Here is a 26629-nt window from a genome sequence, read left to right as displayed (position 1 = left end):
CCGCGAAAATTTACTTTATTCGATTTCCACATTCCTTCATTTCATCTGCGGGCGTTTTGATTTTTACCCTCCCCCGACATGATTAAACCAGGTGGCACGCGCGATACGCCAGGACACGTACCGACCGTACGAGCATCACGGGGGGCCAGTAAAACATTTCCGTGAAAGAAGAAAGTTAATGGACGCCAAAGCGTTTCTCCAATCCAGTCGAGCTCTGCAAAAACCCCGGTTTTCTTTAGGGTTTCTAGTCTCGTTCGGTTTGTTAATTCATTTCTTGCTTAAGCGAATCCTTTCTTCGTCGATCGGCCGGCGATGGAGGAGCGAGCCTGAATCTCGAATGCCGATCGCTGGGTGAGAAGGCCGCCAGATTTCCATCCGGAATGGCGTGTATGAAGCTCGGATCCAAGGCGGACGGCTTCCAGAGAAGGGGGCAGGCATGGTAAGGCGCTCTAGCTCTTCGATTCTTCATGCATTGCACGAAATACCTCCTCTCCGATCGATCGCAATCTAGATCGTCTTCCATTCTTTCTCCGGATTTCCCTCGCTCCATTGGCTGCGCGATGCCGCTGGAAATTTTTCTTGCTGAGGGAAGTGAGCGGTCTCATCCAAACGTTTGTTGGACGGCAGGTTTTGCACGACGGGACTTCCGAGCGACATCGTCATCGAGGTGGAGGAGATGACGTTCCACCTCCACAAGGTTCGCGCAATTTCATTCTAGTTCTAGTGCTAGTCTCACGAATCTTTCCTCTCTTCCCAGTTCCCGCTCATGTCCAGGAGCGGCAGATTGACGCGGCTAGTCGCCGAGCTCCTAGATGACGACGCGGGCGATGGAAATCGAATCGTTCTTCCTGGCGTCCCCGGCGGCGCCGAGACCTTCGAGCTCGCCGCCAAGTTTTGCTACGCCGTCAAGGTGGAGCTCACTTCGGCCAATGCGGTGGCGCTGAGGTGCGCCGCCGAGTACCTGGAGATGACCGAGGAGTATGTGGAAGGGAACCTTATCGCCAAGATCGATAGTTTCCTCAACCAGGTGGTTCTCAAGAGCTGGAAGGACTCGGTCCGGGCGCTCCAGAGCTGCGAGGACGTGTTCCAGCAGGCCGAGGAACTCGGGATCGTCAAACGATGCATCGACTCCATCGCCAGCAAAGCTTGCACCGATCCAGCGCTGTTTGGGTGGCCGGTGATGGAGCAGAGCGGCTCAATGCAGAGTCCCGGGGGGAGTGTTCTCTGGAACGGGATAAGCACAGGGGCAAAGCCGAAGAACCCGAGGTCGGATTGGTGGTATGAGGATGTTTCGCTGCTCAGTCTTCCGCTCTACGAGAGGGTGATCTCTGCAATGGAGGCCAAGGGGATCCGGGGGGACGCGATCGCGGGAGCGCTCATGTACTATGCAAAGAAACAGCTCCCGGGACTAAGTCGGAGACAGGACGGGCGAGAAAGTGGGAACTTGTCCATCGTTCCGGTGACGAATGCTCCATCGGAGAACGAGCAAAAGGTGCTCTTGGAGACGATTGAGAGCTTGCTGCCCCTCCAGAAAGGCGTCGTCTCGACCAGGTTCCTGTTCGGCCTGCTCCGGATTGCGATGATTCTTTCGGCTAATGCGGACTGCAAGAGCAGCCTCGAGAGGAGGATCGGCCAGCAGATGGAACAGGCAAGTCTCGACGATCTCCTCATGCCCAATTACTCGTACACAGTGGAGACGCTGTATGACATCGATACGGTACAGCGGATACTTGACCATTTTCTTATGATGGACCAAGCTCGTGCAACCTCTTCGTCGATTCAGTCCTTCGAAGATGGCCCGTTGATCGGGTCGCCGCAGCTGAGTCCGATGATGATGGTGGCCAAGCAGATGGATAACTATCTCGCCGAGGTTGCCCCGGATGTCAACTTGAAGCCGGCCAAGTTCCAATCGCTCGCAGAATGTCTACCAGAGTACGCCAGACTTATGGACGATGGGCTGTACAGGGCGATCGATATTTATTTGAAGGTACGTTGCTTGCTGGATTCGCAATTCGTGAACTTCATGATGATAAAAGTCCAATAGTGGAGAGCGATATACTTACTAGCTGGGAATACTTTTCAGGCACATCCATGGCTTTTGGAGCACGAGCGAGAGCGCATCTGCCGAATTATGGACTGCCAAAAGCTCTCCCTGGAGGCGTGCACTCATGCGGCACAGAACGAGCGGCTGCCACTCCGGGTGGTGGTGCAAGTCCTCTTTTTCGAGCAGCTCCAGTTGCGGACCGCCATCGCCGGCTGCTTCCTTGTTGCCGACAACGTCGATCAGTCGAGGCCCCTGCGCTCCTCGCACCTGGTGGAAAACGCTGGCGGCGTTGGTCACTCGAGCTTGCAAAACGGCTGGGCCAGCGTCATCCGCGAGAACCAGGTCCTCAAGGTGGACATGGACAGAATGAGGAGCCGGGTGGTGGAGCTTGAGAAGGAATGCACGACGATGCGGCAGGAGATTGAGAAGCTGGGAAAGGGGGGAAAGGGGCCGTTTGGGCTGGTTTCTCGACGCTTCGGTTGCAAGACAGCCAAGAGCCAGGTCTCCAACTCACACGAGAAGGTGGAGCCGGGGGTGCCATTCTCGGCAGAGATTTCAGCGAAGCAGACGATGAAGCAGCAAGGCCAACATAACCGCAGCGCCTCCAGCGCTCACTGACTCTAAACGACGCAACTTCTAAGGTACTTATATCGACTGATTGCTTTCTTTCCATCTTTCATGCTTCCTGTTGTGCGTTCCTGTTGTGCTTCCGTGTGGATCCCGATCATATATTCCCTCCACTCGTCGCATCTCCCGCTTGTACTCCACGCAAGTGCCTGTGCCTGTGACTGCGATGTTACGCATTAATTACGACGTTGTCAAACCTCTTTCTGATTGTGCCTTTCTCTTTACAGATATTATTTTTTTCTCCTCTCCTGTACTGCGTGAAGAAGACTGGGATGATGTAACATATAACAATAGGTAGTGTATGTCTCTATTTCTTATTACTCTCTCGCTGATTGTTTTTATATTCTGTCCTCTTTTTTTTGTTTCCTATGCTGCGCTGTGTTGCAACTTGCTCATAGTCAGTCCGCCTGTGAGGGCTTGTCGCTGGTTTGCTTGGAAATTTGCAGCCTTTCTCTTGTTCGAATGCTTGCATTTGCCGTGCTTTTCTGGCGTGGAGTGCATGTGGAAGGAGTGCCTCTCCTGTTTGCTCTCATGCATTTTTCTATGCTGCTTGCATTGAAAGCGAGAAAGTATATCGATTAAGCCGACGTGCGGTTATGTGTGCCATTGTTTTCTTCCTTGTCGCATTGCGTACGTGATGCAGCTGCAGAGCAGCATACAAGACTGCGCGGGGATTGACCGACTGAGCTTTTGTTCTCCTTTTTCTTCTCATGGATGCAGCTGTAGGCCACATTTTCACATTTGTTAATGTTTCGCAACAACCACTGGAAAACTGCCCGAAAACAAGACTATGCAATGTGACCTGCACTGCCCGGGAATCGAACCCGGGTCTGTTCCGTGGCAGGGAACTATTCTACCACTAGACCAGCAGTGCTTATTTATTTTATTTGATCTGTCACAAAGATAATTCAAAACAATGCAAATACTCTCCAAAACTATATTTTTTATTCAACATAGATTGTTGTTCAATATCCATGGGCTCGTTGTCCTTCTACAACTGCCTGTGCTGGCTTGGACTTGAGCAAAGAATTTGTTTCCTTAAGTGCCTCCACGGCTTGGATGGATGTTTTCTTCCATGCCTCACATTTGTTTCAAATGCACAAGAATTTAGGGCTCTAGGCGATGCGGCCGACTAGCAAGGTAGCTCCCAAGAAGAGGGCGCTCAAGAAATCGTCATCGCAGCAACAGAGGCTTGTCAACACCGGGGCATCGTCCTTTGTTGAGTGCCCAGCTTGCCAGGTTCTTAGTTTATTTCTCTTTTGGTAGTATCCAGGTTGATGAATTCTAAGTAAATTGTCCAAATACTCATCACATTTTGTTTATCAGCTCAAGGTGGCTACCACACTGATAAATGTGCATCTGGATCTGGATTGCAAGCCCGCTAGAAATGCGTCTCAAAAGCAAATACCTCTCACTGGCAAGTCTCTTGTTTTCTTTTTCTTTTTTTTTCTTCTCAACTTGGGCTCAAGTTTTTACTATCGGCAGGAAGAGACGAAACCATTTGTCTCGACGAGCAAGCTTCTTGTTCGTCGGTGTTCGTGGCACTTTCTTCTTCGCGTGTCCAGCCCAAACCCTCCGTTATGAATGGATACCAGCTCGTTGAAAACTTTATATCTTGCGAGGTGAGCCTTGAATTTGGACGATTTTCTCTTGACGCACCTGATCTCCCAGGAAGAAGAGAAGCTCATCTTTGCAATGGATTCGGATGCTAGGAATCTCTGGAAGCCTTACAGTTTCACTGGCTTAAACAATGGCAAGTCTTACGGCCTTGTGATGGCTCTAGGCAAAAGGTTTGTTCTTTTCCTTTTCTTGTGTTTTCCGAGTTTTTCTTTGGTCTTAGATTTGTGGAGATCAATGCTTTTGTTCACAGGAAAATCTTAGCTCCAAAGTTTGAGATGCCACACGTCCTGGAGCCGATCATGGAGCGAATGCGAAGCATCCCACTTCTAGCCGAGTTCTTCCCCAACGAGATGAACTCGCTGGAGTATATCAGGGAATCCGGACACTTCCTGCGGCCTCACGTCGATGATCGCCAGGTTCTCTCAATCCTTTCCAGCTGTCTTTCATTTGTTCTTGCTTGTTGCCTATTCAAGATCACAAGTGTTTTTAGCTCTCAGGCACCTTGATCGTCAACTTAAGCATGTGTGGAGAATGCTACATGACGTTCAAGCGAGAAAGGGGTGCGTATGAGTGCCACAAAATCCGATTAAAGCAACGATCTCTACAGGTAAGTCAAAGCTTTTGCCTTCTATTTTATCGGATTTTTTACTTCTCTTGTTCTAGATACTTACCGGAGATAGTAGATATAACTTCACACATGAGATTGAGAACCGGGACTTGCTATCACCGAGGAGAGTTAGTATCACGTTTAGAGAGGTGATTTCTTAAGCAAGAAATGCAAGTCACACAATTGTATATGGTATTTATTCTATGAGTTCCCACAACCTTGGAGGAGCTGTTATGTACATATTTATTTGTATCGTTGCAAAAGTTCTTCAAATTTAAGAGAGAAATTGAATATAGTAACTTTTAACTAAAAAGAATGCAGGCAATGATACATTGTTCTTGGATGCTTCAGAGTTACAAAGATGAGGACGTATGGGACCTTTTTCGCAACACAAACAATGGTCGAATATCAATGCAGGACCTTAGGTCCAAAGTTCGAGAAGCCGATCATGGAGCGAATGCAAAGCATCCCACTTCTAGCTCCCCAACAAGATGAACTCGTGGGAGTTTCCATTTGTTCTTGCTTGTTTCTATCCCTATCCAAGATCGCAGCTCTCAGGCACCATGATATTCAACGTAAGCATGTGTGGAGAATGCTACATGACGTTCAAGTGACGAGTGTCATAAAATCCTATTGAAACAACAATCTCTTCAGGTAAAGCGCATCTATTCTCTCCTTTTTACCAGATAAAAAATGGATTTCTTCGTAGATTCTTAGTGGAGAAGCAGATATGACTTCACTGATGAGATATACTATCCCCAAGGCGAGTTAGAATTACATTTAGAAGTGGTTTCTTAGAACAGTCAAATTTTAGTCAACTTTCTGTATTTCTTTGTAAGAAAACTATGCAAGTCACACTATTGTATATGGGATTCATCACTCCTTTCCATCGGCCTTCCTGAGTGAGCCGAGCTGGACTGGAGCTTGAGTTCCCACAACCTTGGAGGAGCTGTAAGCTGCCGCCAAGTCGTGTGATCCCTCCGCCATCTCCTTTTCAAGTTGCTCCTTGATCCACATGTAGGTGATTCGCAGCCCATCTCTCAGTCGCATCGAGGGAGCCCAGCCCAGCTTCTCCTTGATCAGACTGTTGTCCGAGTTCCTTCCGCGGACTCCCTCCGGCCCGGGGATGTGCTGGATTGGAATTTGCTTGTTTTCAAAGCCCAGGATCATCTCCGCCATCTCGTTCATGCTCACCATCTCGTCGCTGCCGATGTTGAGCGGCTCCCGGAAGTCGGACTTGGTGAGTCGCAAGACGCCTTCCACGCACTCGTCGATGAACGTGAAGGATCGCGTCTGCATACCATCGCCCCACATCTCGAATTTGTCGGTGGAAGTCAAGGCCTTGCGACAAAACGCGGCTGGAGCCTTCTCTCGTCCGCCTGTGAGATCGATTTGTCAGTCACCCATCACACTCTAAGCTTCGAGCAAGAGAAGAAAAAGGAAGTTCCAAGAATCTAAGCTCACCTTTCCAGGTACCAAAAGGCCCGTAGATGTTGTGGAAGCGCCCAATCCGGCACTCGATTCCAAAATCCTTGGTGTAGTGCTTGCACAGCTCTTCCGTGCACAGCTTCTCCAGCCCATAGGCATCTTGGGGCTGCAAGGAAAACAAGAGTTTTAGAACTTCCAGATCAGAAAGAAAGGATTTCTTTCTTTCACATACCTCTGCCGGCCATGCATCGCCTTCCTTGAGACTCACGTTCGTTTCTAGCTGTTTGAACTCTGGATAAATGCATGCGCTGGACGCGTAAAAGAATCTGCAAGCCAAAAGGAAAAGTGAGCTCCAAATTCTCGGAACAAAAGAAGAATCCACACCTTTTGACTCCATTGATTCGGGAGGCCTCGAGCATGTTGAAGCTGATCATGGTATTGTTGAAAAGGATGACCGAGTGATTCGACTGGATGAAACCCATCCCGCCCATGTCGGCCGCGAGATTGAAGACGTGATCCGCGCCCCTCGTCACAACCATGCAGTTGTCCATGACGCGCAGATCCACGAGATGGAACTCATGGCAGAACATATCCTCGCTCATGTGTTCGTTCTTCTTCCAATCGGAGGCAATTATATAGTGGCCCTCGGCTTTGAGCCGCCGTGCGATGTGCGATGCTATGAATCCTCCAGCACCGGTGATGCAAATCCGGAGCTTGGCTTCTGGCCAGTAGGCCTCACGCTCCAGCTCTGCCCCAACTGTGTAAGCTCCAAAGGATTCCATGCTCTCTTTTCTCTCTTTTCTTTAGGATACGGCTAATGTTTCTCCCCTATTTATACTAGGCTAACCAAAAGGGAAATAATGAATGAACCCTTACCACCTTTTTATGGAAAGGGTCCTTTTTTCTAAACGATTTTTTTGTGTCTTTAATTAATAATTCCTTTTTTTAATTTGTTTTTTTCCTGGCAAACGCTATGAAGCACTGAATTTGACGCCCTCGTCGTCTCCAGCCTTGCCTTTAAACATGGCCGCTTTGCCGCGTTGCTCGAGGAGCTTCAGTGCTCGCACCAGCACGAAACGATCGATCCCAGCTAGCTCTGCGTGGATGAAGCAAAAAAGAAACCGAGGAGATCGCAAAACTAATGGCAAAACTCCTTACCAGTTCCACGGCTTTCATCTCCAGACTGGATCTCGTCGAGTGTTAGCACTCCATCCTCCATTGCATTGTCTCTAACCTGTGAAGAAACGATCTTAGCAAAGCGAACACCAAAGAAGGTTGGCTTACAAGCTGCAAGATCATCTCACTCCACTCCTGAATCGACCGCCAGAGAACGAGGCACTTCTTATGTGCTTTGTCGAGCCACTCGGCTTTCCCTGTGTTTGTAAAAGTGAAATGAGAGAACTCAAGAAGAAAAATAAAGAGGAACATACCTTCGGCAACCAGAGCTGCTAGAAACACCTCTCGAGCTTCAAAACTAAGTTTTCCTGTGATCAATCACGAGAAACCACAAGAACATCTTGAGGAAAAAGCAAAAGAAGAGCGAAGAGACATACTCTGGATGCTCAAATTCTGGAATAGAGGGAACTCCTGTTCTAGATTGATGATGAAACACTTGTGGTGTTGGCAATACCTGAGAATGAGCTCCTTCCATAGCTGCATTTGCTTTTCTCTTGTGTCTTGGACCGGCTGCAATCTTTCATCAAGAAAAAAAGTAGAAAAAAATCCAGAAAAAAAAAACAAATCTTGGTAAGGCGCACACGAGCAACAGAGAAATCACACGATTACGTGAAGTAAGGCGGATAATCAAAGAAATATGGGAACTTGAAGTCGCCCATCGCCCCTTCACAAACCCTAAAACTTCATGAGAACACTTGAGAATATACCATTTGATTCCGTTTCTTTTACCGGCACATCCGGTCACCATCACCGCCAGTAGCCGGTTTCCCTCACAGCAGCATTTGAAATGAGTTCCCTCTAGTGGCGGCTAGATTTTGATACGCGCTCCCCAGGCTAGGGTTTAGCGTTCTGGCGCGCATTCCCTTTGCTAGGGTTGGTCTTCCAGGCGCGAGGCTATGGTGGCTGCTGCTGGCATTGCTGGGGGCCGCTCGAATCGCCTCCATTCGGTGGCCAGGCGAGAGAGATCTCGGCCTCGAGCGAGCAGCCGCATCGCCGTGGAGAGCGACGAGGAAGACGATGGCGTGCACGGCGAGCGGATGAAGCCACTGGCGAGCTGCTGCGTCAATACTGTCAACACTGCGGCAAGAAAGCCTCTCGCGCCACTGGTAAGCTCTTGGATTTAGATTGGGATCGATTCGATTCCATACAACCCTGGCTCTCGTGACGCAGTCTGAAGGCGGTAGCAGTATGGATTTGCTGTTCCTGGCGCTGGAGTCTTGCTCCAGCGGCGAGAAGTCGAATGTAGCAAGGGATCAAAGTAGAGAAGGAGAAGAAGATGACAACAAGGGCCATGACAAGGAGAATTCTTTCCCTTTGGCGCAAATTAGTTCTAGGAAGAGGAAACCGGAGGATAACAACTATGTTTCTGCGGCCGCTGTGACACCATTGTTCGCAAGCGCAGGTATGTTTGGCGATGGTGTTCTTGTTGCTTCGTAAAGGTGCTAAACTTCTCTTCCTTTTTTCTTCTCGCATTTTGTGCAGCCGTGAGTGTAGCATCTCGCTGGCTGGAGCTTCTCCACCTCGACTTGAAGGGACGACTAGCTGGTCAGCTACTTTATTTCTGTAACGTGGGATGGATCGTGATTTTCTGTGCTTTCGTTTTTCTTCCCAGCCTTGAAAAGAAGCAGGAGAAATGTTCGCGGCGTCATTGTTTCCGGTCACATCGGACGGGACGGTCAATGGATGCAAATGTTTCTGAACATGGACGCTACTCTTGCGGCAGAGGGCTCCAAGCTGGTGAGTCCAATCGATTCTCATTCCGTGAACTATCTATCTATCTATGAGTTCTATCTCACCACGAGCTTGTTTTGCTTTCCCTGCAGGAAAACACCATTAGGAAAGTCCAAGAGATGCAAAGACACTGCGTCGCTCCACCCGACGAGAATTTTGACATAGAGAAGTTTGCCGGTCGCGTTCATCACTTATCGCAACAGCTGAGCGCTCCTCCGCCTGTTCTAAGGTGAGACATCTCACACTCGCATTAGAGATCTTTTCTAACACCATTTGAGTGAAGCAGTGAGTCTCAGATCAACCAGACAGTCACTCTGGCTGCCAGTGCCGGCGCAATTTGCTCCACCGCAAGCTTCGCGCTGAAAGAGAGCTGAAATTCTCTGGGACAACGCTTCCTTGGATTTGTACCATCAATCTCATAAATGTGTTATAGTAAGTTATCGATTCGATTGTTCTATGTGCTTACAAGCTTGAGATAGCCGCGTTCTCCATGTTGATCGCAAGGAAGACATACCCGGCTGGGTTTTGTGGATCCAGCTCGAGAACCCTCTTTGATGCAAACGCCTGGTCGAGTCGCGAGTTCTTGCTCGTCTTTTGCCTCGATCTCGCAGCGAGGACGCACTTCCAATCCACCTCGTCGGGAACAAAGGGCATGCTCTGGATCAGATCCTCGGCCTCCTTGAGGTAACCCGATCGACAGAGCGCGTCAACCATGAGCGAGTAGTGCTGCTTGGCCGGGATCCTCCCGAAATCAAACGCCATCGACACGAACAGGCTCAAGCAGGATGCAGCGTCTCCGGCGTGGCTGCAAGCCAGCAAGCCGCAAACAAAGCAGCTCTCGTCCGGCATCGCCACCGCGCTCATCTCGCGGAAGGATTGCGATGCGAGATCGAATTCGCCAGCTTGAGCGTAGCCGACAAGGAGGGCGTTCCAAGCGATCAAGTCATGCTCCGGCATTCCATCGAACAGTTCCTTCGCCTTCAGTATATGCCCGTTTCGGGCATATGCGGATAGCATTGCGTTCCACGTAAATAGATTCCTCTCGTGCATGCTCTTGAACAGCGCCGCCGCCTCCCGTACGTGCCCGTTGACCGAGTACGCCGAGATCATCGAGGTCAACGCGACGAGGTCGTGGTCGTGCATCGAGTCAAACACCCGCCGCGCCTCGTCCAGGCTGCCGTACAGGGCGTGGCCGTTTAGCAGCGCGGTGTACGACACCAGGTTCCACTCCCGCATTGTGTCAAACAGTGCCTTGGCCTCCTCCAAATGCCCGTTCTGGGCAAATGCGGAGAGCAATGAGTTGTGCGATGCAAGGTCCTGTTGGGGCATAGAAGCAAAGATACCTTTCGATTCTTCGAGATTCCCAGTCTCTCCGTACGCGGTGATCAGGGTCGTACACGGGATCAGTCCGTGCACTTTCATTGCATCGTACACTTCTTTCGCTTTGTACAGATCCCCTCGCTGGGCAAAAGCGGCAAGGATTGCGTTCCACGAAACGATGTCTCTCGCGGGCATTGAGTCAAAGAGAATCTTCGCATCATCTATGCCTCCGGACTGTACGTACGCAGTGAGCAGCGTGTTCCACGACACGAGATCCCATTCGTTCATTCTGTGAAAGAGATCTACGGCCAGAGACAAATGCCCATTTAGGGAATATCCCGAGAGCATGGCATTCCACGATACCAAATCTCGTTCTTTCATACTGTCGAAAACAAGCTTGGCTTCTTCTAGGCAGCCGTTTAGACAATACCCCGTCAACATTGTAGTCCAGGAAATTAAATTCCACTCAAGCATGGACTCAAAAACTAGCTTGGCTTGCTTGACATGGCCTTTGAGGGCATATGCCGAGAGCAAGGCGTTCCAAGATATGATATTCCTCTCTCTCATGCCATCAAAGATTTTCCTTGCAACGTCTAGATGGCCATGCCGAGAATATGCTGATAAAATTGCGTTCCAAGACACGAGATTCCACTCTTGCATCCTGTAGAAAATGCTCTCCGCATCTTCCAGATGCCCTGCCAGAGAATATGCAGAGAGCATGGCTGTTGACACTACCAAGTCCCAGTACGGCATTCTTTCGTACAGAGCTTTGGCTTGGCCAATGTCTGAGGTACGGACATAGCCAGTCAGCATAGACGTAAACGATACTTGATCCCACTCGGGCATTTTGTCAAAGAGAAGCTTAGCCTCTTTAAGATACCTGTTTTGGGTATATGCCGTTAAGAGAAGATTCCACGACATGAGGGTTCTTTCTTGGATGGAATCAAAGAGAAGCTTTGCCGATTCCACACGCGAATGCTGCTTGTAAGCCGTGAGGAGTGTGTTCCAGCACACAAGATTCCATTCAGGCATTGCAGCATATACCTCCTCAGCCAAGTCAAGATGCTCATTGCGGGCATATGCCGAGAGCATCAAAGACCATGAGTATATGTTCTTACTGGCAAGATTGCCAAAAATCTTTCTAGCAGACACAGCGTCACCAAATCTCCCGTATGCATCTATGAGAAGATTCCAGAGAAAGACGTCATTAGCATGGCCTGCTGGTTGAATTTGAGCATGGACTGCATTGACAGACGAGAGAGTTTTGCATGACCTCACAGTATTGAAGATTTCCTCGCGACTTAGAATTCTCTCATTCATTCTTTTCTCAAAATCAAACAAGAATTTTTTCCCGAAAACTATTTACTTGAACTTTTGGCAGTCACATACTAAATGCATCCTTATTGCTCAATTGAAAATTCCGCCTCGATGAGTAGATGCTTGCAAGAGCAATGTAAGCTCCTCCATTGTGGGAATACTGCCTGAGAATAAGCCCAGCTGCATTGACGCCGCGCTTGAAATCCTTGTGCGCAATCGATGATCCCAGAAAGCTTGTCCAGTCCAGCGAATCTGGAACGAATGGCATGCTGTGGAGAAGATCCGCTGCATCTTCCATATATCCCATTCTTCCAAGAAGATCGACCATGCAGCTATAGATTTGCTTGCTCGGCTGGATACCAAAGTCGATGTTGAGCGATACGTAAAAACACCACCCAAGATTGACACTGCCTACGTGGCTGCATGCCAGCAGTCCGCAAATCCACGAGATTTCATCGGGATCGTTGATAACTTTCATGGAGTGAAACGTTTCAAGAACTCTAAGGTGGTGCCCTCTTTGGGCATATGCCGCTAACAAAGCATTCCAAGAGCTAATGTTTGGTTCTTCCATAGTGTAAAATATTTGTTCGGCTTTGGCAAGCAAACCATGCCAAGCGTACATCGATAACATTGCGTTCCAGGAAATCGCATCTCGGCCATCCATTGAGTGGAATATACTTGCCGCGGCCTCTTGATGCCCGTTTTGGGCATAAGCGTAGAGTATTGCATTCCATGCAACGAGATCTCTTTCAGGCATCGCATCAAATATTCTTTTTGCATCGCTAAGACGCCCGTCTTCAGCATATGCGCACAGCATGATGGTTTGGGCCATAAGATTTTCTTTTACACTAATTAAAAGTGCCTGAGATTCTTCTAGATACCCGTTTTGGGCAAATGCAGAGAGCATCGTAGATTTAGAGACATGGTCATGCTCAGGCATATTGTCGTAAAAGCACTTCGTATCTTCCAAGGTTTTATACTGGGAATATCCGCACAAGAGCGCATTGTTGGTGACCAGATCCCTTTCCTTCATGGCCTTATAGATTCTTTTCGCATCTTCCATATGCCCGGCTTGGGCATATACAGTCAGCACAGTGGTACACGAGACTAGCTCTCGTTCCGGGAAGGAATCAAAAAGGGAAAGTACTTTTTCTATATGCTTGCTTTGGACATAACCAGAAAGCATTGCGTTCCACGTCACCAAATCCCGGAAGGGCATCCCGTCAAACAGCTGCTTGGCGAAAAGAATATACCCAGATTGGGCATATGCCGCGAGCATCGCCGTCCACGATACCGTGTCCCACTCGGGCATCTTGTCGAAGATACCTTTTGCATCTTCAAGGCTGCCGTGTTGTATATTCGCAGCCAGCATCGCATTCCACGAGACGTGATTCTTTTCTTTCATTGTGTCAAAAAATGCCCGTGTCTCTTCCAGATACCCAAGCTTGGAATATGCGCTCAGCAGCGCATTCCACGAGACGAGGTCCCTCTCTGGCATGGCGTCGAATATCCTCCTCGCTTCTCCCAGATTCCCTCCGTGAGCGTACGAGGAAAGCATCGTTGCCCAAGTGAAGACGTTCTTTGTGAGCAAATTTTCGAAGATTTGCCTCGCGCGATCTAAGCTCCCACAGCGAGAATACATCTTAATCAAAAGATTGGCAACGTATGTGTCTGATATGATCGATTTGGGGATCTTGGAGTGGACCTCTAGAGCCTTGTAAATGGTTGTGCACGATTTAATAAGCTCTACACAATGAGCCCTCTCATCCATAGTAAGATTTGTATTGACCTTTATACTAGTGGATGACGCAATCATGGAAGAACAATTGCTAGGGTTTTGCTGTGGCGATGGAGCGGCAAAGGGGACGATTTCGTGTTCTTTAAGGTATGGTCGATGGCGATTGCGGACGCAATGCCGGTGGCGGCTGGGTAATCGCGCAGCGGTGGGGCATCCGTGATGATTTCCCGATAATTGTCATCGAATTCGACCAAAATGATGACCCAGAGTCGAGGATTTCGTGGAGGGAGAGGTGATTTTGGAGCTGATGATGATGGGAGTGAGAGGATCCAGAGGCCGAGCACTGCAGATAGTTACTACAGGCGTCCGCGAAGCGATCTCTCTGACGGCCAGTTTGGGAACTTGGATTTCAAGCCGAAAGGAACCTTTGGAAGTGATGGTTTTCAAAATGCGAGCGGTGGTGGAAGGTTTTGGGGTGATCACAGGGGTGGCTTTGGAAATGCAAGGGGCGGTGGAAGGTTTTGGAGTGATCAACGGGATGGCTTTGGAAATGCGAGGGGTGGTGGAAGGTTTTGGGGTGATCAAAGGTGTGGCTTCGAGAATCCTGGCTTTCAAGATGGTGGCCAACGCTTCACAAGGTTTGAGAACTTTCGTGGCGGAAGAGGAGGAAATGCTAATCCTCGTCAAGGTGGTAGCAGCCACAACAACAGTTATGGAAACTTCCGACGTGAAAACTACGCAGCTCAGATATACGGGAGTGGCAATATCCAAAGCTCTCGCGGTTCCGAGGACTACTACAAAAGAAATGGCGCAGGCTCCTTTGAGAGGAATCCTTATCGAGGCAATGGAAGAGGGAACAGCTCTTCCATTCGTAACGTAAATAACCATCAGCAGCAGCAGCGAAGTTTTAACGAGCAAACAAATTCCCAAAGGTGGACGAAACGTTCAGATCACGTGAAGAACTCCAAAGATCACGGACTTTCCCCTCGAAAGAGCGCCGAAACAAGATCACACGGGGTTTCACACGAATTTCCTAAAGAGAACATCAACTCTGAAAGCTTTGGTGAATTCGGAGAGCCCTCTTCTACCAGGGACAGAAAACACTCGCCCGTCAAACTTAGCAGCGACTACCTGCTTATGCTCTACAGGCAGGCGGTTCTAACACGGGAAAATGATGACGACTGGCCTCACATCGTTGGGAACTGTCCGGATATGTGTCCTGGTGAGTTACTTCATATAATTCGGGTTCTTTATAGTGACGACTATTGCAATTTTCAGCCGAAGAACGGGAAAAGAGATCACGGCTGAGAGATCTTGCAGTGTTCGAAAGGCTGGACAGCAATCAGAGCAAAACAACGAAAGAGCTAGCTGTGAAAAAGGTATGTCAATCGTGTGTCTAGTGCTGAACTTGAAGCACTAGTGGTCCTAACGTTTGTATTCTTTTGTAGTTCTGTAGGACTTTCTCCGGAAAGTCTCTAAAGGAGTCTGACGTACGTCCACTGCCTGTTTTGTGTCGTACAATGATGCATTTGCTTCACATTCTGGACGTGGACGACTATCCTTTTGAAGTGGTGCATGATTTTCTCTTTGATCGAACACGGGCTATTCGTCAAGAGCTAAGTATGCAGCGGATAACCGACAAGCTGGCTGTCTCCGTTTACGAAAACATAGTAAGCGTTCTCTTTACGTTTGTTGCTAACCTCACTAGATGTAATGCTCATGCAGGTGCGTTTCCACATTGTGTCCGAACGTGAATTGCGGCAACTGAGGACATCTGGAAAAGTTTTTGATTCCCATCTAAACCAACAACAACTCTCGAAAGCTCTTCTAAGCCTTCTTAATCTGTATTTAATTCTTGGAGATAGCAGCAAAAGCCTCGAGAACGAGGCTGAATTTTACAGCTACTATGTGCTTCTTAACTTGGGTCAGGTAACACTCCTTTTGCTAAACTTCACTATCTAATGCGTCTCTGGGAACTGGTGTTTCAGCCCCAACAACTTACACTATGGTTTCAGAGTGTCAGGCCTGCGCTGCTGAAATCATCTGATGTGGAGTTTGCACGGAGCGTTTTAAGGTACTATATTTGCAGCGTCTGTCGAGATTATATTCTAACCATGTAATCGTAGGTGTTACCGTCAAGATAACTTTCGGGGTTTCTTCCGGTTGGTAACCAAGGCTACGTATTTGCAAGCATGCTTGATGGAACTCTATTTTAATGAGGTGTGTGGTTGTGTCGTGGTTTCGTCCACTAGAACAACGAGGAATGCTTGTTTTTTCAGGTCCGTGCGTCTGCAATAAAAATGATAAACTACGGTGCCTACAAACTTCATCCCTTTCCTCTTTCTGACATCGCGGAATTGCTGCTAATGACAGTAAGCGAAAACAAGTTTTCATTTCTCTATCTGCTTTTGAATTGCTCAAATAGAAAAGGTGTTTCAGGTAGATGATATGCAAGAGTTTTGCGCGCTGCACGGTGTTGCTGTCTCGAACGATGCACACCTACTTGCGAAGCAAAGCGAGTTTACGCCTCCCCAACAGCTCGTGAGGCAGTATCTCTGCCAAGTCATCGAAGAGAAGCGGCCAGCGAAGTTTCAAGAACTATGCAGCGACTTAACTACGATATTCCAGTAACGACGCTTACGATCTAACTTGGACTTCCGTATCGATCAGGTTGACCATGCACTTGTTTGTTGTTTTTTCTCGCCTCGTTTTCTAAAGTTTTTGAAAGCTTTGCTGTGGCAGTGAGTACAGGCTGCATCGTTTTTGTCCTGGCTGAAAGGACGACGATTCACGAATATATTCTAGTTAAAAGAGCAGGCGGATCCAGTGCGAAAGTATATACAAGACGAGTGGAGCTATCATGGATTATCATACGCATAGAAAAGGTATAGATGGTGAATTTACAACGTTGTATTGAGCCGCGTGTCTTGTGGCAGAAAGGTGGACGAGCAAAAGAATGGCATATATTCTGCGTCACGTAGCCGAGAATATAGACAGGCCTCTGGCAAAAGTTACAGGGATTGAGGCCCCTGATATCTCATTTGGAAGACATATCTGCGGGGAAATCCTTCGGTTTCAGAGAGGAAACGTATTCTGTCCAACTAATCGCGCTATACGCGTTGGATAGCGGACAAGCTGGAGCTCCTATGGAGGTATGCAGCAGCAGCGCGATAGCGTATTTTTTTTTCGGTTTGGGTTTTTGGACCACCGCTCCACGCGCCTGCTAGCAACAACAACCATCTTGAATGAACTGTTGCTTTACAACCTTGCAAGGCAATTATTCGAGAGCGGTGGAGGCCTTCTTGAGGTTGGTTTTTCTTTTGCAAAGTTTGCTGCTAAGTTCACTCTAACCCCACTTATCCTTCCAGATCGCTCTTATGTGTGTATATACTCATTCTCAGCAACAGCTTGCTTCTAGAAAATGGGAAATGCCAGAGAAGAAGAAAGAGGGAGATTTATTGTCAAAGGCAAAAGAGGTTTTAAGATTCTCCTCCTCAGCTTTTGGGCATTATGGACGAGCACAAAAGGACAGTGGAAGTTGAACCTGGGCCTTCCAAAGAAAATCGTTTTCACCTCTCATTCCAATGGAAAGGAGTTAAAAATCTGGAGGAAAAAATCCCAGGGTAAAGTATTTAAGGTGGAGGAAACAGAAGAATAGTACTTGGAAGATCTTGACAAGAACAAGAATAAGCAGCCAGGCAGTCCAGCCAGCCCCTAAAAGAAAATAATTCTTCTTGGTTGTGCACAAACAACAACACAGAGTTAAACAAATACAAAGACCAATCAACTTGAGTAATAGTCAAACATAAATTTAGGAAATCTCTAGTCAAGAAAATAATTTTCTACTTTTTACTCTCTCTCCATTTTCTACAAACCAATCAACTTGGGTCAAAAAGTAATAGTCAAACTTAAAATTTAGAAAGCCTCTAGTCAATTTTCTCCCCTCTCTCTTTCTCTCTTGGGGTTTTGGTGAAGCCATGGATCTATTCCTTCTCTCTTCTACTCCATGGATATCTTCCTTCATGGGCGCTCTATCTCCCATTTCTTTCTTGGTGGAGGGTCGCGCTCGAGTTGGGTGAGGAGGAAAATGCCTGAAATGCAGAAATGCAGTGGGATGGATCGGTGGTTTGATTGATTTTACCGCAGTGTCAGATTTTCTTTTGACGATGTCGATCCAGCTTCTGGATCAATTGGGCATGTTGTCCCCGTTGTTGCATTCTTGCTAGGCTCGGTTCTTACACCATTGTTCTTCCCTTTCCCTTTCTTTTTTTCTTTCCTCTTCTTTTCTGTTCGGGCCTCTTCAACTTGCTCTCGATTGGGATGGATGGTTTTTTCGGTGTTTTTTTCTTCTTCTTCTGCTCAGTCGTCGCTCTTGCTTCTGTGTGGAATTGTTGCGGCCACTGTTCTCTCATTTTCTTCTGTTCCACTGCTGCTGTCATGGTTGATGGTTTTCAGATTCTTTTCCTTGTACTCCATGAAGTCCAAAGGTTTTCCAGCTAAAGTTCTGTGTTTTCTCGTGACCCGGCACAATAATCCATCGCTGGCTGCAGAGTTGGCATGTGAGGTGGGCCGATTTGGCCATTGTTTTTTTGTGACGAGATTCCATCTCTTTGTGGCTTTCTTCTTCTTCTTCGTCTTCGTCTTCCTCTTCTCTTCCTTTTTTGCTGCTGTTTGATGGAATGGGAGAGCTTATTTCTAAGTTAAGCTCTGCGACTTCTCCAGGCAGCTAGCAAAGTGTTGGTTGAAACACGGGTCCAGGCTGCTCGTTGTTGGCTTTGGAAGCTTTAAAGTTGGTAGCTGGAAGGAGAAAATGACTCGCCATGACCGTGAAAGAGGCTCTACTATGCAGCAGTGCTCTGTGAGCGTTTTTTTCTCCTCGGGCCTCTTCCAAATATAAAAGGAAAGCTCTCGTACGAGCGAGCGCGGTGGAACAATCTTCTCTATGGTGTTTTTGCCCGAGTTTTCTTGGCTTGCATTGTTTGATCTCATTCGAGAAGGAGCGCTCGATCATTTCTTTTCTTTTTCCGTGCGTTATTTGTTTCCAACAACTTAGTGGTTTCTCTTTTCCTTCCTTACGCTTTGTAGTACGTATGGTGGGTTTGTTTTTCATACTTTTCTTTGCTTCCCGGTGCTGCCTTTGCGAGTCTTTGCTGTATATATACATATATATACGAGTGTGGTTTTAGTCTGGCTCTTGTGTTTCGTTTTCTCTCGCTTTGTTTTGAGTGCTTGAGGTGAGATACTTCTCGTTTTTCTTACTGATAAGGTTTTTGGAGCGTACAAGTTTGATTTGAATGCGGAATGGGAATGTTTTCGTCGCAGTTTGTTGGTGTATATATAGATACTCTGTCAGTAGACTCCTCGCTCTTGGATTACTCTTGTTACATTCTCTCTCTTTTTTTTCTCCTGGGACTAAAGTTTTGTGTTGGTGTTCTTGATCTGGTTCTTGGAAAAGTTTGTGCATTGATTGAGTTTCTAGAGCTGTGCAGTTTGAGTGAATCTCCAGATCTTTGCAGCAGCAGTGCGGCAGTCAGTGAGTTTGATGATAAATGGATTGATATCTAGCAAGCTTTCATTTTCGTTGTTCTTGTTTTTACAGTGTTTTTCCTTTTCCAATAATTTTTTTTTCTTTCTTTCCATTCGTTGCTTTCCTGCCAGATGTCCGTGCCGCTTCTCCAGTTTTGCTCAGCAGCGTGTTGTGCAGCTGTTTGGATGTTGAAGGCCTTTAATGGCTTTTGGTACTGTAAGTGACCGAGTTCTTCCTTGCATTTGTTTTTCTTAACTCTGCTTCTTCTTTTCTTTCTTTGTTTTTTCCCCTCGGTGTTCTATGAATGCGAGTGTGTTGTGCGCTGCAGTGGCTTCTAATGTCCAGGTTTTTTTTTTTTTGTTCTTCCAGCAGGAGCTAGTTCATCTTGTCTTTCTTGAGCAGTCATAAGGTAGCCTTTGTGGAAAGCCCCATTCGATTCGTTCGTCTCAATCAGCATCAGCAGTATGACGATCTCTCGATTCAGAGCAACAAAGTTCCTTGCAGGAAAACGAGAGAAATAGAAGAAGTTGAAGTTGAAGAAGAAGCTTCAAAGTTCTTGTGGCATTCTACATGGACTGCCTTATGACTGCTCAGCAGCAAGATTCGCTCGCGTGCTGCTGACAACAAATCTTTCGATTGGAGCAAACAGCAGGTCTGGATATGGAACAAGTTTCTCGTCATTGTTTTCTCCTTTATCTTGTTTTCGATTCGTTTCCTCTCAAGCAATTCTCTACCAGGTGAAAGAACTCGTGGCGCTGTAACATTTTCAAGCTGAGAATGGAGGTGAGAGATTGTTCTCGTTTTCTTTCGTTTTTCTCCTCCTTGATTTGTAAACAAGCGATGAATCGAAATCTTCCTTCCCGCATTTTTCCTTTGCAAGCTTCTAGAAAAAAAACGAGAAAAAAATATACACTGTGCCTCGGGGGTGGTAGAAGGAACTACCCGCATCAAACGAGCGGCTGGATTTGCTCGGGTATCTCTTTTCGTTGTTTAGGGTTTTAGCCAGGGAAGGTAGCGAGGATGGAGGCGGCGCGCGGCTTGGGCGCTGGAGTGGCCGCCGGGACCATCAGAGCTCCACATTTGCTGCCAAGATCATGGGCGCCCGAGGTATCTATGCTTGCTAGCGACGATTCTATCCAAAACGATGGATGCTATTTGGCAGGAATCCTGTAAATCTAGAGGACATGGTGTCGTCCGCGCATTGTTTTGGGGAAAACCGCGCTTAAAGTCTCTGGAAAGAGAGTTTTCTTTGTCATCACAACTACAGTCCGATGGAGTTGTCGCGGCGCAGGTTTTTCATGTTTTTTTTCAAAAAAATTTTTGCTCTTCTTGTGCGTGAATTTTGCTCATTCTTGCAGGGCTCGTCCGATCAGCTTACGACGATTACAGTGAGCCTGGTGTCTACGATTTCTACGATTCCCGCGGATGATTGGGATGCTTGCGCACTTGATGCTGCCGGAGGTGTCTTGAATCCATTTGTTACCCACGCATTTCTTTCGTGTTTAGAGGATAGCAAAAGTGCTGTTGCGGTGAGTGATGTACTATCTTTTCTCACTCTTTTTCTTACTGTTTCGCGGTTTGTAGGACGAGGGATGGCTTCCACAGCATTTAGTTGCCAGAGACGACAATGGAGCGGTTCTTGGAGTGGTCCCGTTGTACTTGAAAAGGTGATAGCTTGATACAAGCGAAGGTTACTATACGTTTAGCTGCTTTTCTTTTCTTTGTTCTGTTGCAGTCATTCATACGGGGAATACGTCTTCGATCATTCATGGGCCAGCGCTTATCGGAGCTACGGCCATATGTATTACCCAAAGCTCCAGTCGTGCGTTCCTTTTACTCCAGCCACAGGGCCGCGGATACTTGTGCGTCACGGTCCATTGAAGCAGCAGGTTTTCGCTGGCATTTGCAAGGCGCTGCGGGAGCTCGCACATCAAGTATGAGAATCCGAGTACCACATTTCTGGCTGTGTTGTCGAAGTAAACTGTTACTCTCGGTGTGTTTTTGCTGCGTTGCTAACCAGGGGATTGTTTGAGTTGCAGTCTCAAGCGTCATCTGTTCACGTTACTTTTGCAACTGAAGATGAGTGGAAAGAGATGGGCAAGCACAACTTCTTGCAGAGGATGGGTGTACAGTATCACTGGTCCAATGCCGGCTATAAAAGGTATTTTATTTCGCGTGCTTGGTGATTGATGTGTATCTATCTTTTGCAGCTTTGATGACTTTTTAGCGACTTTGAGGCATACCAAACGAAAGCGTATTCGTCAAGAGCGCAAGAAGGTAAGAGCTTTCCAAGCGTGCATAGTTTTTTTTCTTTTCTTTTTTTTTTTTTTTCTTGAACAACTTTGGATGCTTGCGTTCATTCAGATCCAAGACCAAAAATTGAAGCTTAAACGCCTCCGAGGAGATGACATCAAGGTATCTTCATCCCTGACTTACGACGTTGAGTTCACGTGTATTTCCAGGCACACCATTGGGATGCGTTTTTTAATTTCTATCGCAACACGACAGATAATAAGTATTAGAAGTCCGCTTCGGTTCCAGTTTGCTGACATTCTCGATTGCATCGCAGATGGGGTCAGGCATACTTGACGAGGGAGTTCTTTCATTTACTGGGCTCTCGACTTGGTGACAAGGTGCTGCTCGTAACTGCTGAGGATGGCGAAACGCTTGTGGCGGGAGCTCTCAATCTCATTGGCGACGACACACTCTACGGTCGTAACTGGGGCAGCCTTCCCAACGTTTTCTATCCGATGCTTCATTTCGAAGCCTGCTACTACCAGGTACTTGATCCAGTTCTCTTTCTCATGAGCAGGATTTGGAAACTCTCCTTCACAGGCGATAGAGGCCGCAATAGAATGGAAGCTGAAAAAAGTTGAAGCTGGAGCTCAAGGAGAGCATAAACTCCAGCGCGGCTACGTTCCAACCGCGACTTACAGCGCTCACTACATTCCCGATCCAGACTTTCGAGCAGCCATCGCAGATTTTCTCATTCGTGAAACAGCTCAGGTACGAACTTCGAAGAGATCGATAAAAAAAAATTTTCACGCCTCTAAACTGGATGTTCCAGGTAAAACTCGTGATCCAAGTTCTCGACGAATCCAGCCCATACAAAGCAGTGGAGGAGATACCATTAGAAGTGAAGAAGAAAAGAAGTGATTAATTAGCATGTAAGAAGTGATTTATTAGAGGGAAGAAGGTTAATTAGCTTGTCCCCTCGTGTATTAACTGTTGTGGCTAGTTAAAAATATCTGGATGGAATGGCTTTAGTTTGCTGATTTGGCCGTGGGGTTTTAAGCCCTGGAGCGCGGCCATGGCCGTCTCGATCGTCTCGGTCCAATGCTGGAGCGTTCCAATCGAGGCGAGCGGCGGCATTGCGGCATCGGCGCCATGGAATTCCAAGGTAAGCGCCGGATGCCAGCAGGCATTCTTCCCGGTTCTTGCCAGAGTCCACACGAAGGAAGCAATCCAGCTCGACTACCTGGCCGATCAGAACGCGGCGAGGAAATACACGCCGGCGTGGAGCGATCATGGCAGCAGGAAGAGCTTTGTGGAGCTGAGCGGGGATTTCTCGTCCGAGGGAGGCGATTGCATCGATTCGCTAACGCATCTTCACAAGCATCTGGAGCAGGAGCCGGCGATGCACAGCCCGCTGGAGAAGAGCGATATGAAGAGGCTGAATGAGATTCTCAACGAGAAGCCTAAAAAGGGAATGCTGGCTCTCCGGGAGAAGTTTGCGAAGCTGGGAATGAGCTATAACGTTGATCCAGAGAAGCTCATATCCGGGGAGTATATAGTTCACAAGAAGGTTGGAATTGGCCAGTTTGTGAGCCTCAAGGAGGAAGTTCCAGAGGGTGGAAAATCGCCACAAAAGTACGTCTATCTTCGATATGCCGATGGTATGGCTAAACTTCCCGCGAAGCAAGCTCGGCGACTTCTCTACAGATACTTCAGGCATAGTTCTTTTTTCTTTGTTTTCTTTTCTTCGTTTTCTGGATTTAAGATAGTTTTTCCTCGTGTTTTGTAGGCCTGGTGAATCGGTGAAAAGATATCCAGCTCTCAGCAAGCTAAATGATCGAAGCCAGTGGGAGAAACGAAGGACTGAAGGAAGCTTGGACGCTCAGAGGCGGGTCGTGAAGATGATCGATGTTTATATCCGTCGTTTGAAGCAGAAGAGACCCGTGTATTCGAAGGACGTTCCTGCGATGAGCAAGTTCGCTGGAAAATTCCCGTACACGCCAACACCGGATCAGATCAAGGTAAGAGTATTTTTTGCGAGCTTGAAAAAATGCTGAGTGGTTTTTCTTCTCAGGCATTTTTAGATGTTGAGCGAGACTTGACCGACGCGGAAACGCCAATGGACAGGCTTATTTGTGGGGATGTTGGTTTTGGAAAGACTGAAGTTGCTATGCGTGCAATATTCTACGCAGTCTCCGCAAAGAAGCAAGTCATGGTTTTGGCTCCGACGACCGTACTTGCTAAGCAGCACCATGAGAGCATCAAGGAGCGTTTTGCAAATTTTCCAGACATTAAAGTGGCTCTTCTCAGCCGGTTTCAGGTATGGCACAACTATGTTATAAGGTTCCATGCTTATTTGAATTTTTTTAATGGCAGAACAACGTAGATAGGAGAGCGGTTATTGCGGGAATCAACGATGGGGTTGTAAACATTGCCGTTGGAACTCACTCTCTTCTTGGCAACAATATACAGTACGAAAAAGTTGGACTTTTGGTTGTCGATGAGGAACAGGTACATTCATTCCTGCCTTTGCATTTTTACGCATACCTTTTCGTTTTTTCTTTCCAGAGATTTGGTGTTGCTCAAAAAGAGAAGATTTCAACGCTGAAGACGACAGTAGACATATTGACTCTGTCCGCGACGCCGATTCCTAGGACACTACACATGGCATTAAGTGGCTTTCGAGATGCAAGGTAGTTTTCCTTTTGCACGTAAGAGTGTTATACTTATGTGCTTGAAGTTATCCCTATTCAGCTTGATGACAACACCACCACCGGAAAGGCGGCCCATAAAGACACATGTATGCGTCTACTCTCAGGACATGGTGAAAGATGCCATCAAGGCTGAACTGGATCGACAAGGCCAAGTCTTCTATGTTGTACCCAGGATTCAAGGTAGTAGTGATGATTCTCTATTAGCTGGTCACTGATGATGACACTAAGACCCTTTCTACAGATATGGAGTCCACCGAAAAGAAACTCAAATTGCTGGTTCCTGGAGTACAAGTATCCATTGCGCATGGCAAGGTACCGTGATTAAGTTTTGAGCATCTCAACGTAAGTATATGATTTCGACTTCAGAAATGTGCAACTGAGCTGGAGGCAACAATGACCAAGTTTACTGAAAAGGGGACGAGCATACTCTTATGCACCAACATTATTGAAAGTGGGCTGGACATTCCAACTGTAAATACAATTATCGTGGAGAATGTACAGATGTTCGGACTTGCACAGATATATCAGCTTCGCGGACGGGTTGGGAGAGCAGACAAGGTAGCGCATGCCTATATGCTGCATCCACCCAAGGATTTTCTTAGTTCCGATGCACTGGTACGAAAGTCTCTTAATTCTTCTTTCTATATAGAAACTTTTCGTTCCAGGAAAGATTGAGTGCACTCGAGGACTGTTGTGCACTAGGCCAAGGTTTCCAGCTTGCTGAAAGAGACATGGCCATTAGAGGTATTGGAAGCATTTTTGGCGAGAAACAGAGCGGGGAATTCAGCAAAGTTGGAGTCGACTTGTACGCAGAAATGCTTTTTGAAGCAATATCGAAGGTAAATTCTGTTAATTCTCACAGCTTTTCCTGACTATCTTTGCGGTTTAGGCGCAATACCATAGTCTTCCTCAACTAGAGTACGAAGATGTGCAGGTAAAACGACACATGTGGATTTCTATGTGACCTGACCAATGGCATGCAGCTTGCAATGGAGTCGAACTGTCAAGTCTGTAGCTTGAGTAGCATGCAGTGGGAAGCAGTCACTGATTCAGCTGAGGAAGCGGCGAAAAAAGGTATCAAAGATCTTGTTCGTTTTACGGAGAATCTGCGCAGTGAAAGAGGAAAGGAACCACCACCTCTAGAGGTACGTAATTATGTTGTAAAGCTTACAAATAATGTGTTTTGTGACCAGGCTCTTCTAAAGACCATTTATGCGAAGAGAATGGCTGCAGATTTGGGAATTCATCACATTCAAACGAGAGGGAAACAAATAACAATGCTCACGAACATGAACGCCGACGCATTTCAAGTCCTACATTGTTCCATGGCCTCCCCACCTTTAAAGTCCTCGCTTAGCTTTTCCAATGGGAGATTGGAGGTTTGTTCTGAAATCGCCGCGTTACAGTTTCTCATTAAGACATTTTTTTCTTGCAGCTACACAGTCTAGTAGAGCTTCCCTCGGAGTTTCAGCTGGAAAGGTTGTTTCAATGTCTAGCTGAACTCCGGCGTGGGTTAGCGTCCTTCCTTACATACAGATGAGAACTTAACAATAGTAGAGGCAATTGTATAGCGAGAGCACCCGAGACCCGTTCTCATGGTTACGAAATCCTCGCAACAATTATAGCAGTGCCAGGAACCACCAGTGAATGCGCCTGAATAGACTACTACCAGAGGATTTACAACTTCAAAGCCAAGAAATATCAGATCAGTCAGTAATGTGCGTGAGAGGAGCTGCGAGAAGGGAATGTTCGGTTAACTTGGACTGCTTTCATACACAGGTCCCAACTAGAAGAATCCGATGTTAATTCCGTTCTAATATCTATCGAGGTATGCTATGCAAGCTTTGTTAGCTCTTGCATCTTCTGATAACAACAGCTTAACCAGGACATCGTTTCTCGAGGAGATAAAGCTACTGCTACGTAGAAACAGGGTGCATACATGGAAAGGACGGAACGGTAAAAGGTGAGCTCCCAACTTTGTTAAGGCGATAGCTTTGTTTTAAGATCTATGCTACAGAAAGGAAGGAAACAAGCAAAGCAAAGCTCTTCCAGGAGTCAGAAAGAACAGGTTTCCAAGTACTACTCTACTGCTGCTAACACCCATAAAAGCCGTCTTCTTTCTTTGTCCACGAACAGGGAAACAACCTGTTCGAGGAGCAACCTTCGCAGTGCACGGTCGACAGTACGTCGGGCGATGCGAGTACCAAAAGTCTATTTTTTTGGTGGGTGCTAGGAAGGAATGTTCGCTTCACTTGGCCTCACCTTTTGCTGCTCTTGACGTTTTCTCGCAGAATGCGGGCGAGAATTATGTGTGCAGTGCCACCCAAGCTCCTCTCGCCTCCATGATAGACCTTTGGCTCTCTCTGGCAGCTACACTACATACCCCAGGTTCTGGATTCTAACACTTCGATTTGATAAACCACTTAACTTCATCACGGGTTTTGCATTGAAACTCTCTCACTCGTCGCAACTCATGTAACAGCGCAAATTCCCGTCGCTCGACCAGCGACGACAGCAGCAGCAGCATTAGAAAAAAGTGATCGCT

The 26629-nt window shown here is 47.3% G+C and overlaps 10 protein-coding genes, 1 long non-coding RNA gene and 1 other non-coding gene across 21 annotated transcripts; 7 read left to right on the top strand and 5 right to left on the bottom strand.

The window, feature by feature from the left end:
• The first annotated feature begins 51 nt into the window (after nucleotides 1–51).
• LOC112348945 (BTB/POZ domain-containing protein At1g30440-like) lies at nucleotides 52–3525 on the top strand. Of its 3 annotated transcripts, none has more exons than XR_002993227.1 (6): nucleotides 52–439; nucleotides 628–697; nucleotides 758–1987; nucleotides 2084–2685; nucleotides 2899–2965; nucleotides 3392–3525. XR_002993227.1 is itself a non-coding variant. In XM_024682380.1 (5 exons), exons 1-4 carry the CDS (start codon nucleotides 381–383, stop codon nucleotides 2660–2662), a joined length of 1938 nt encoding a protein of 645 aa, XP_024538148.1. In that variant the 5' UTR covers nucleotides 52–380; the 3' UTR covers nucleotides 2663–2685; nucleotides 2899–3038. The 3 variants fall into 3 exon arrangements, 1 of the variants encoding a protein (XP_024538148.1); XR_002993226.1 differs by having other exon boundaries at nucleotides 3070–3525; XM_024682380.1 differs by lacking the exon at nucleotides 3392–3525 and having other exon boundaries at nucleotides 2899–3038.
• TRNAG-GCC lies at nucleotides 3475–3545 on the bottom strand. The gene has a single exon. It is a non-coding gene; the product is annotated as a tRNA-Gly (tRNA).
• Nucleotides 3546–3683: 138 nt separating this feature from the next.
• LOC9663263 (alkylated DNA repair protein ALKBH8 homolog) lies at nucleotides 3684–5125 on the top strand. 2 transcript variants are annotated; one of them, XR_002993424.1, is made up of 7 exons: nucleotides 3684–3910; nucleotides 3998–4088; nucleotides 4157–4293; nucleotides 4343–4461; nucleotides 4542–4707; nucleotides 4789–4898; nucleotides 4955–4966. XR_002993424.1 is itself a non-coding variant. In XM_024684144.1 (7 exons), the coding sequence occupies exons 1-7, from the start codon at nucleotides 3794–3796 to the stop codon at nucleotides 5057–5059; spliced, it is 852 nt and encodes a 283-aa protein (XP_024539912.1). In that variant the 5' UTR covers nucleotides 3684–3793; the 3' UTR covers nucleotides 5060–5125. The 2 variants fall into 2 exon arrangements, 1 of the variants encoding a protein (XP_024539912.1); XM_024684144.1 differs by having other exon boundaries at nucleotides 4782–4898; nucleotides 4955–5125.
• Nucleotides 5126–5774: 649 nt separating this feature from the next.
• Nucleotides 5775–7111, bottom strand: LOC9663262 (GDP-mannose 3,5-epimerase 2). The gene is made up of 4 exons (XM_002961710.2): nucleotides 6711–7111; nucleotides 6559–6652; nucleotides 6363–6492; nucleotides 5775–6277 (listed from the first exon to the last, which is right to left on the bottom strand). Exons 1-4 carry the CDS (start codon nucleotides 7106–7108, stop codon nucleotides 5775–5777), a joined length of 1125 nt encoding a protein of 374 aa, XP_002961756.1. The 5' UTR covers nucleotides 7109–7111.
• A 113-nt stretch (nucleotides 7112–7224) lies between these two features.
• Nucleotides 7225–8182, bottom strand: LOC9646913 (vacuolar protein sorting-associated protein 25). Its single transcript, XM_002961709.2, has 6 exons — nucleotides 8112–8182; nucleotides 7880–8019; nucleotides 7757–7810; nucleotides 7611–7699; nucleotides 7485–7560; nucleotides 7225–7422 (listed from the first exon to the last, which is right to left on the bottom strand). The coding sequence occupies exons 1-6, from the start codon at nucleotides 8159–8161 to the stop codon at nucleotides 7298–7300; spliced, it is 534 nt and encodes a 177-aa protein (XP_002961755.1). The 5' UTR covers nucleotides 8162–8182; the 3' UTR covers nucleotides 7225–7297.
• Nucleotides 8183–8320: 138 nt separating this feature from the next.
• LOC9646912 lies at nucleotides 8321–9677 on the top strand. The gene is made up of 6 exons (XM_002962211.2): nucleotides 8321–8608; nucleotides 8673–8904; nucleotides 8985–9047; nucleotides 9115–9239; nucleotides 9326–9462; nucleotides 9520–9677. Exons 1-6 carry the CDS (start codon nucleotides 8399–8401, stop codon nucleotides 9605–9607), a joined length of 855 nt encoding a protein of 284 aa, XP_002962257.1. The 5' UTR covers nucleotides 8321–8398; the 3' UTR covers nucleotides 9608–9677.
• Nucleotides 9678–9695: 18 nt separating this feature from the next.
• Nucleotides 9696–11873, bottom strand: LOC112348587 (pentatricopeptide repeat-containing protein At4g02750-like). Its single transcript, XM_024681408.1, has one exon. It carries the CDS (start codon nucleotides 11871–11873, stop codon nucleotides 9696–9698), a length of 2178 nt encoding a protein of 725 aa, XP_024537176.1.
• Nucleotides 11874–11934: 61 nt separating this feature from the next.
• LOC112348577 (pentatricopeptide repeat-containing protein At4g02750-like) lies at nucleotides 11935–13641 on the bottom strand. Its single transcript, XM_024681402.1, has one exon. The coding sequence runs from the start codon at nucleotides 13639–13641 to the stop codon at nucleotides 11935–11937; it is 1707 nt and encodes a 568-aa protein (XP_024537170.1).
• A 53-nt stretch (nucleotides 13642–13694) lies between these two features.
• On the top strand, nucleotides 13695–17406 carry LOC9646911 (SAC3 family protein C). Of its 3 annotated transcripts, none has more exons than XM_024683302.1 (11): nucleotides 13695–14830; nucleotides 14887–14987; nucleotides 15057–15278; nucleotides 15334–15537; nucleotides 15597–15682; nucleotides 15735–15828; nucleotides 15888–15980; nucleotides 16039–16278; nucleotides 16351–16493; nucleotides 16549–16915; nucleotides 16977–17406. In XM_024683302.1, the coding sequence occupies exons 1-8, from the start codon at nucleotides 13864–13866 to the stop codon at nucleotides 16237–16239; spliced, it is 1968 nt and encodes a 655-aa protein (XP_024539070.1). In that variant the 5' UTR covers nucleotides 13695–13863; the 3' UTR covers nucleotides 16240–16278; nucleotides 16351–16493; nucleotides 16549–16915; nucleotides 16977–17406. The 3 variants fall into 3 exon arrangements, with proteins under 3 accessions (XP_024539070.1, XP_024539067.1, XP_024539077.1); XM_024683299.1 differs by having other exon boundaries at nucleotides 16545–16915; XM_024683309.1 differs by having other exon boundaries at nucleotides 13696–14830; nucleotides 16048–16278; nucleotides 16545–16915.
• Nucleotides 17407–17590: 184 nt separating this feature from the next.
• Nucleotides 17591–20000, top strand: LOC112350568. Its single transcript, XR_002993811.1, has 2 exons — nucleotides 17591–19787; nucleotides 19873–20000. It is a non-coding gene; the product is annotated as an uncharacterized LOC112350568 (long non-coding RNA).
• Nucleotides 20001–20128: 128 nt separating this feature from the next.
• LOC9646910 lies at nucleotides 20129–22401 on the top strand. The gene is made up of 12 exons (XM_024683512.1): nucleotides 20129–20242; nucleotides 20298–20426; nucleotides 20494–20664; nucleotides 20720–20802; nucleotides 20871–21069; nucleotides 21175–21296; nucleotides 21346–21412; nucleotides 21500–21550; nucleotides 21598–21650; nucleotides 21705–21915; nucleotides 21971–22141; nucleotides 22203–22401. Exons 1-12 carry the CDS (start codon nucleotides 20156–20158, stop codon nucleotides 22293–22295), a joined length of 1437 nt encoding a protein of 478 aa, XP_024539280.1. The 5' UTR covers nucleotides 20129–20155; the 3' UTR covers nucleotides 22296–22401.
• A 24-nt stretch (nucleotides 22402–22425) lies between these two features.
• LOC9646909 (ATP-dependent DNA helicase At3g02060, chloroplastic) lies at nucleotides 22426–26519 on the top strand. 5 transcript variants are annotated; one of them, XR_002993349.1, is made up of 17 exons: nucleotides 22426–23086; nucleotides 23160–23391; nucleotides 23445–23690; nucleotides 23747–23881; nucleotides 23939–24063; nucleotides 24125–24264; nucleotides 24326–24396; nucleotides 24451–24699; nucleotides 24750–24923; nucleotides 24974–25018; nucleotides 25068–25229; nucleotides 25278–25463; nucleotides 25520–25912; nucleotides 25970–26047; nucleotides 26102–26152; nucleotides 26221–26306; nucleotides 26376–26519. XR_002993349.1 is itself a non-coding variant. In XM_024683507.1 (13 exons), the coding sequence occupies exons 1-13, from the start codon at nucleotides 22446–22448 to the stop codon at nucleotides 25622–25624; spliced, it is 2511 nt and encodes an 836-aa protein (XP_024539275.1). In that variant the 5' UTR covers nucleotides 22426–22445; the 3' UTR covers nucleotides 25625–25934. The 5 variants fall into 5 exon arrangements, 1 of the variants encoding a protein (XP_024539275.1); XR_002993354.1 differs by having other exon boundaries at nucleotides 26102–26160; XR_002993346.1 differs by having other exon boundaries at nucleotides 26102–26306.
• The last annotated feature ends 110 nt before the right edge of the window (nucleotides 26520–26629 follow it).

The sequence above is a fragment of the Selaginella moellendorffii genome, unplaced genomic scaffold, assembly GCF_000143415.4.
Source record: "Selaginella moellendorffii unplaced genomic scaffold, v1.0 SELMOscaffold_1, whole genome shotgun sequence".
NCBI classification, from domain to species: domain Eukaryota; kingdom Viridiplantae; phylum Streptophyta; class Lycopodiopsida; order Selaginellales; family Selaginellaceae; genus Selaginella; species Selaginella moellendorffii.
Note: the sequence above shows the minus strand (reverse complement) of the source record. Positions and strands in the feature narration are given on the sequence as shown.

Coding starts and splice junctions, on each gene's coding strand:
- LOC9646911 (XM_024683302.1), top strand. CDS start 13,864: ATGATGACCCAGAGTCGAGGATTTCGTGGAGGGAGAGGTGATTTTGGA. Junction 14,831..14,886: donor CTGTCCGGATATGTGTCCTG/GTGAGTTACTTC, acceptor TGCAATTTTCAG/CCGAAGAACGGGAAAAGAGA. Junction 15,279..15,333: donor TCTCCGTTTACGAAAACATA/GTAAGCGTTCTC, acceptor ATGCTCATGCAG/GTGCGTTTCCACATTGTGTC.
- LOC112348577 (XM_024681402.1), bottom strand. CDS start 13,641: ATGGATGAGAGGGCTCATTGTGTAGAGCTTATTAAATCGTGCACAACC.
- LOC112348587 (XM_024681408.1), bottom strand. CDS start 11,873: ATGAATGAGAGAATTCTAAGTCGCGAGGAAATCTTCAATACTGTGAGG.
- LOC9646912 (XM_002962211.2), top strand. CDS start 8,399: ATGGTGGCTGCTGCTGGCATTGCTGGGGGCCGCTCGAATCGCCTCCAT. Junction 8,609..8,672: donor GAAAGCCTCTCGCGCCACTG/GTAAGCTCTTGG, acceptor CTCGTGACGCAG/TCTGAAGGCGGTAGCAGTAT. Junction 9,048..9,114: donor CTTGAAGGGACGACTAGCTG/GTCAGCTACTTT, acceptor TTTTCTTCCCAG/CCTTGAAAAGAAGCAGGAGA.
- LOC9646913 (XM_002961709.2), bottom strand. CDS start 8,161: ATGGGCGACTTCAAGTTCCCATATTTCTTTGATTATCCGCCTTACTTC. Junction 8,020..8,111: donor GATTATCCGCCTTACTTCAC/GTAATCGTGTGA, acceptor TCTTGATGAAAG/ATTGCAGCCGGTCCAAGACA. Junction 7,561..7,610: donor GTGAGATGATCTTGCAGCTT/GTAAGCCAACCT, acceptor GTTTCTTCACAG/GTTAGAGACAATGCAATGGA.
- LOC9646910 (XM_024683512.1), top strand. CDS start 20,156: ATGGAGGCGGCGCGCGGCTTGGGCGCTGGAGTGGCCGCCGGGACCATC. Junction 20,665..20,719: donor ATAGCAAAAGTGCTGTTGCG/GTGAGTGATGTA, acceptor CGCGGTTTGTAG/GACGAGGGATGGCTTCCACA. Junction 21,916..21,970: donor TCGAAGCCTGCTACTACCAG/GTACTTGATCCA, acceptor TCTCCTTCACAG/GCGATAGAGGCCGCAATAGA.
- LOC9663263 (XM_024684144.1), top strand. CDS start 3,794: ATGCGGCCGACTAGCAAGGTAGCTCCCAAGAAGAGGGCGCTCAAGAAA. Junction 4,294..4,342: donor AAAACTTTATATCTTGCGAG/GTGAGCCTTGAA, acceptor CTGATCTCCCAG/GAAGAAGAGAAGCTCATCTT. Junction 4,899..4,954: donor TAAAGCAACGATCTCTACAG/GTAAGTCAAAGC, acceptor CTCTTGTTCTAG/ATACTTACCGGAGATAGTAG.
- LOC9646909 (XM_024683507.1), top strand. CDS start 22,446: ATGGCCGTCTCGATCGTCTCGGTCCAATGCTGGAGCGTTCCAATCGAG. Junction 23,087..23,159: donor CTTCTCTACAGATACTTCAG/GCATAGTTCTTT, acceptor CGTGTTTTGTAG/GCCTGGTGAATCGGTGAAAA. Junction 23,691..23,746: donor CTCTTCTCAGCCGGTTTCAG/GTATGGCACAAC, acceptor TTTTAATGGCAG/AACAACGTAGATAGGAGAGC.
- LOC112348945 (XM_024682380.1), top strand. CDS start 381: ATGGCGTGTATGAAGCTCGGATCCAAGGCGGACGGCTTCCAGAGAAGG. Junction 440..627: donor CAGAGAAGGGGGCAGGCATG/GTAAGGCGCTCT, acceptor GTTGGACGGCAG/GTTTTGCACGACGGGACTTC. Junction 698..757: donor TGACGTTCCACCTCCACAAG/GTTCGCGCAATT, acceptor CTCTCTTCCCAG/TTCCCGCTCATGTCCAGGAG.
- LOC9663262 (XM_002961710.2), bottom strand. CDS start 7,108: ATGGAATCCTTTGGAGCTTACACAGTTGGGGCAGAGCTGGAGCGTGAG. Junction 6,493..6,558: donor GCGATGCATGGCCGGCAGAG/GTATGTGAAAGA, acceptor TTTTCCTTGCAG/CCCCAAGATGCCTATGGGCT. Junction 6,278..6,362: donor GCCTTTTGGTACCTGGAAAG/GTGAGCTTAGAT, acceptor TCGATCTCACAG/GCGGACGAGAGAAGGCTCCA.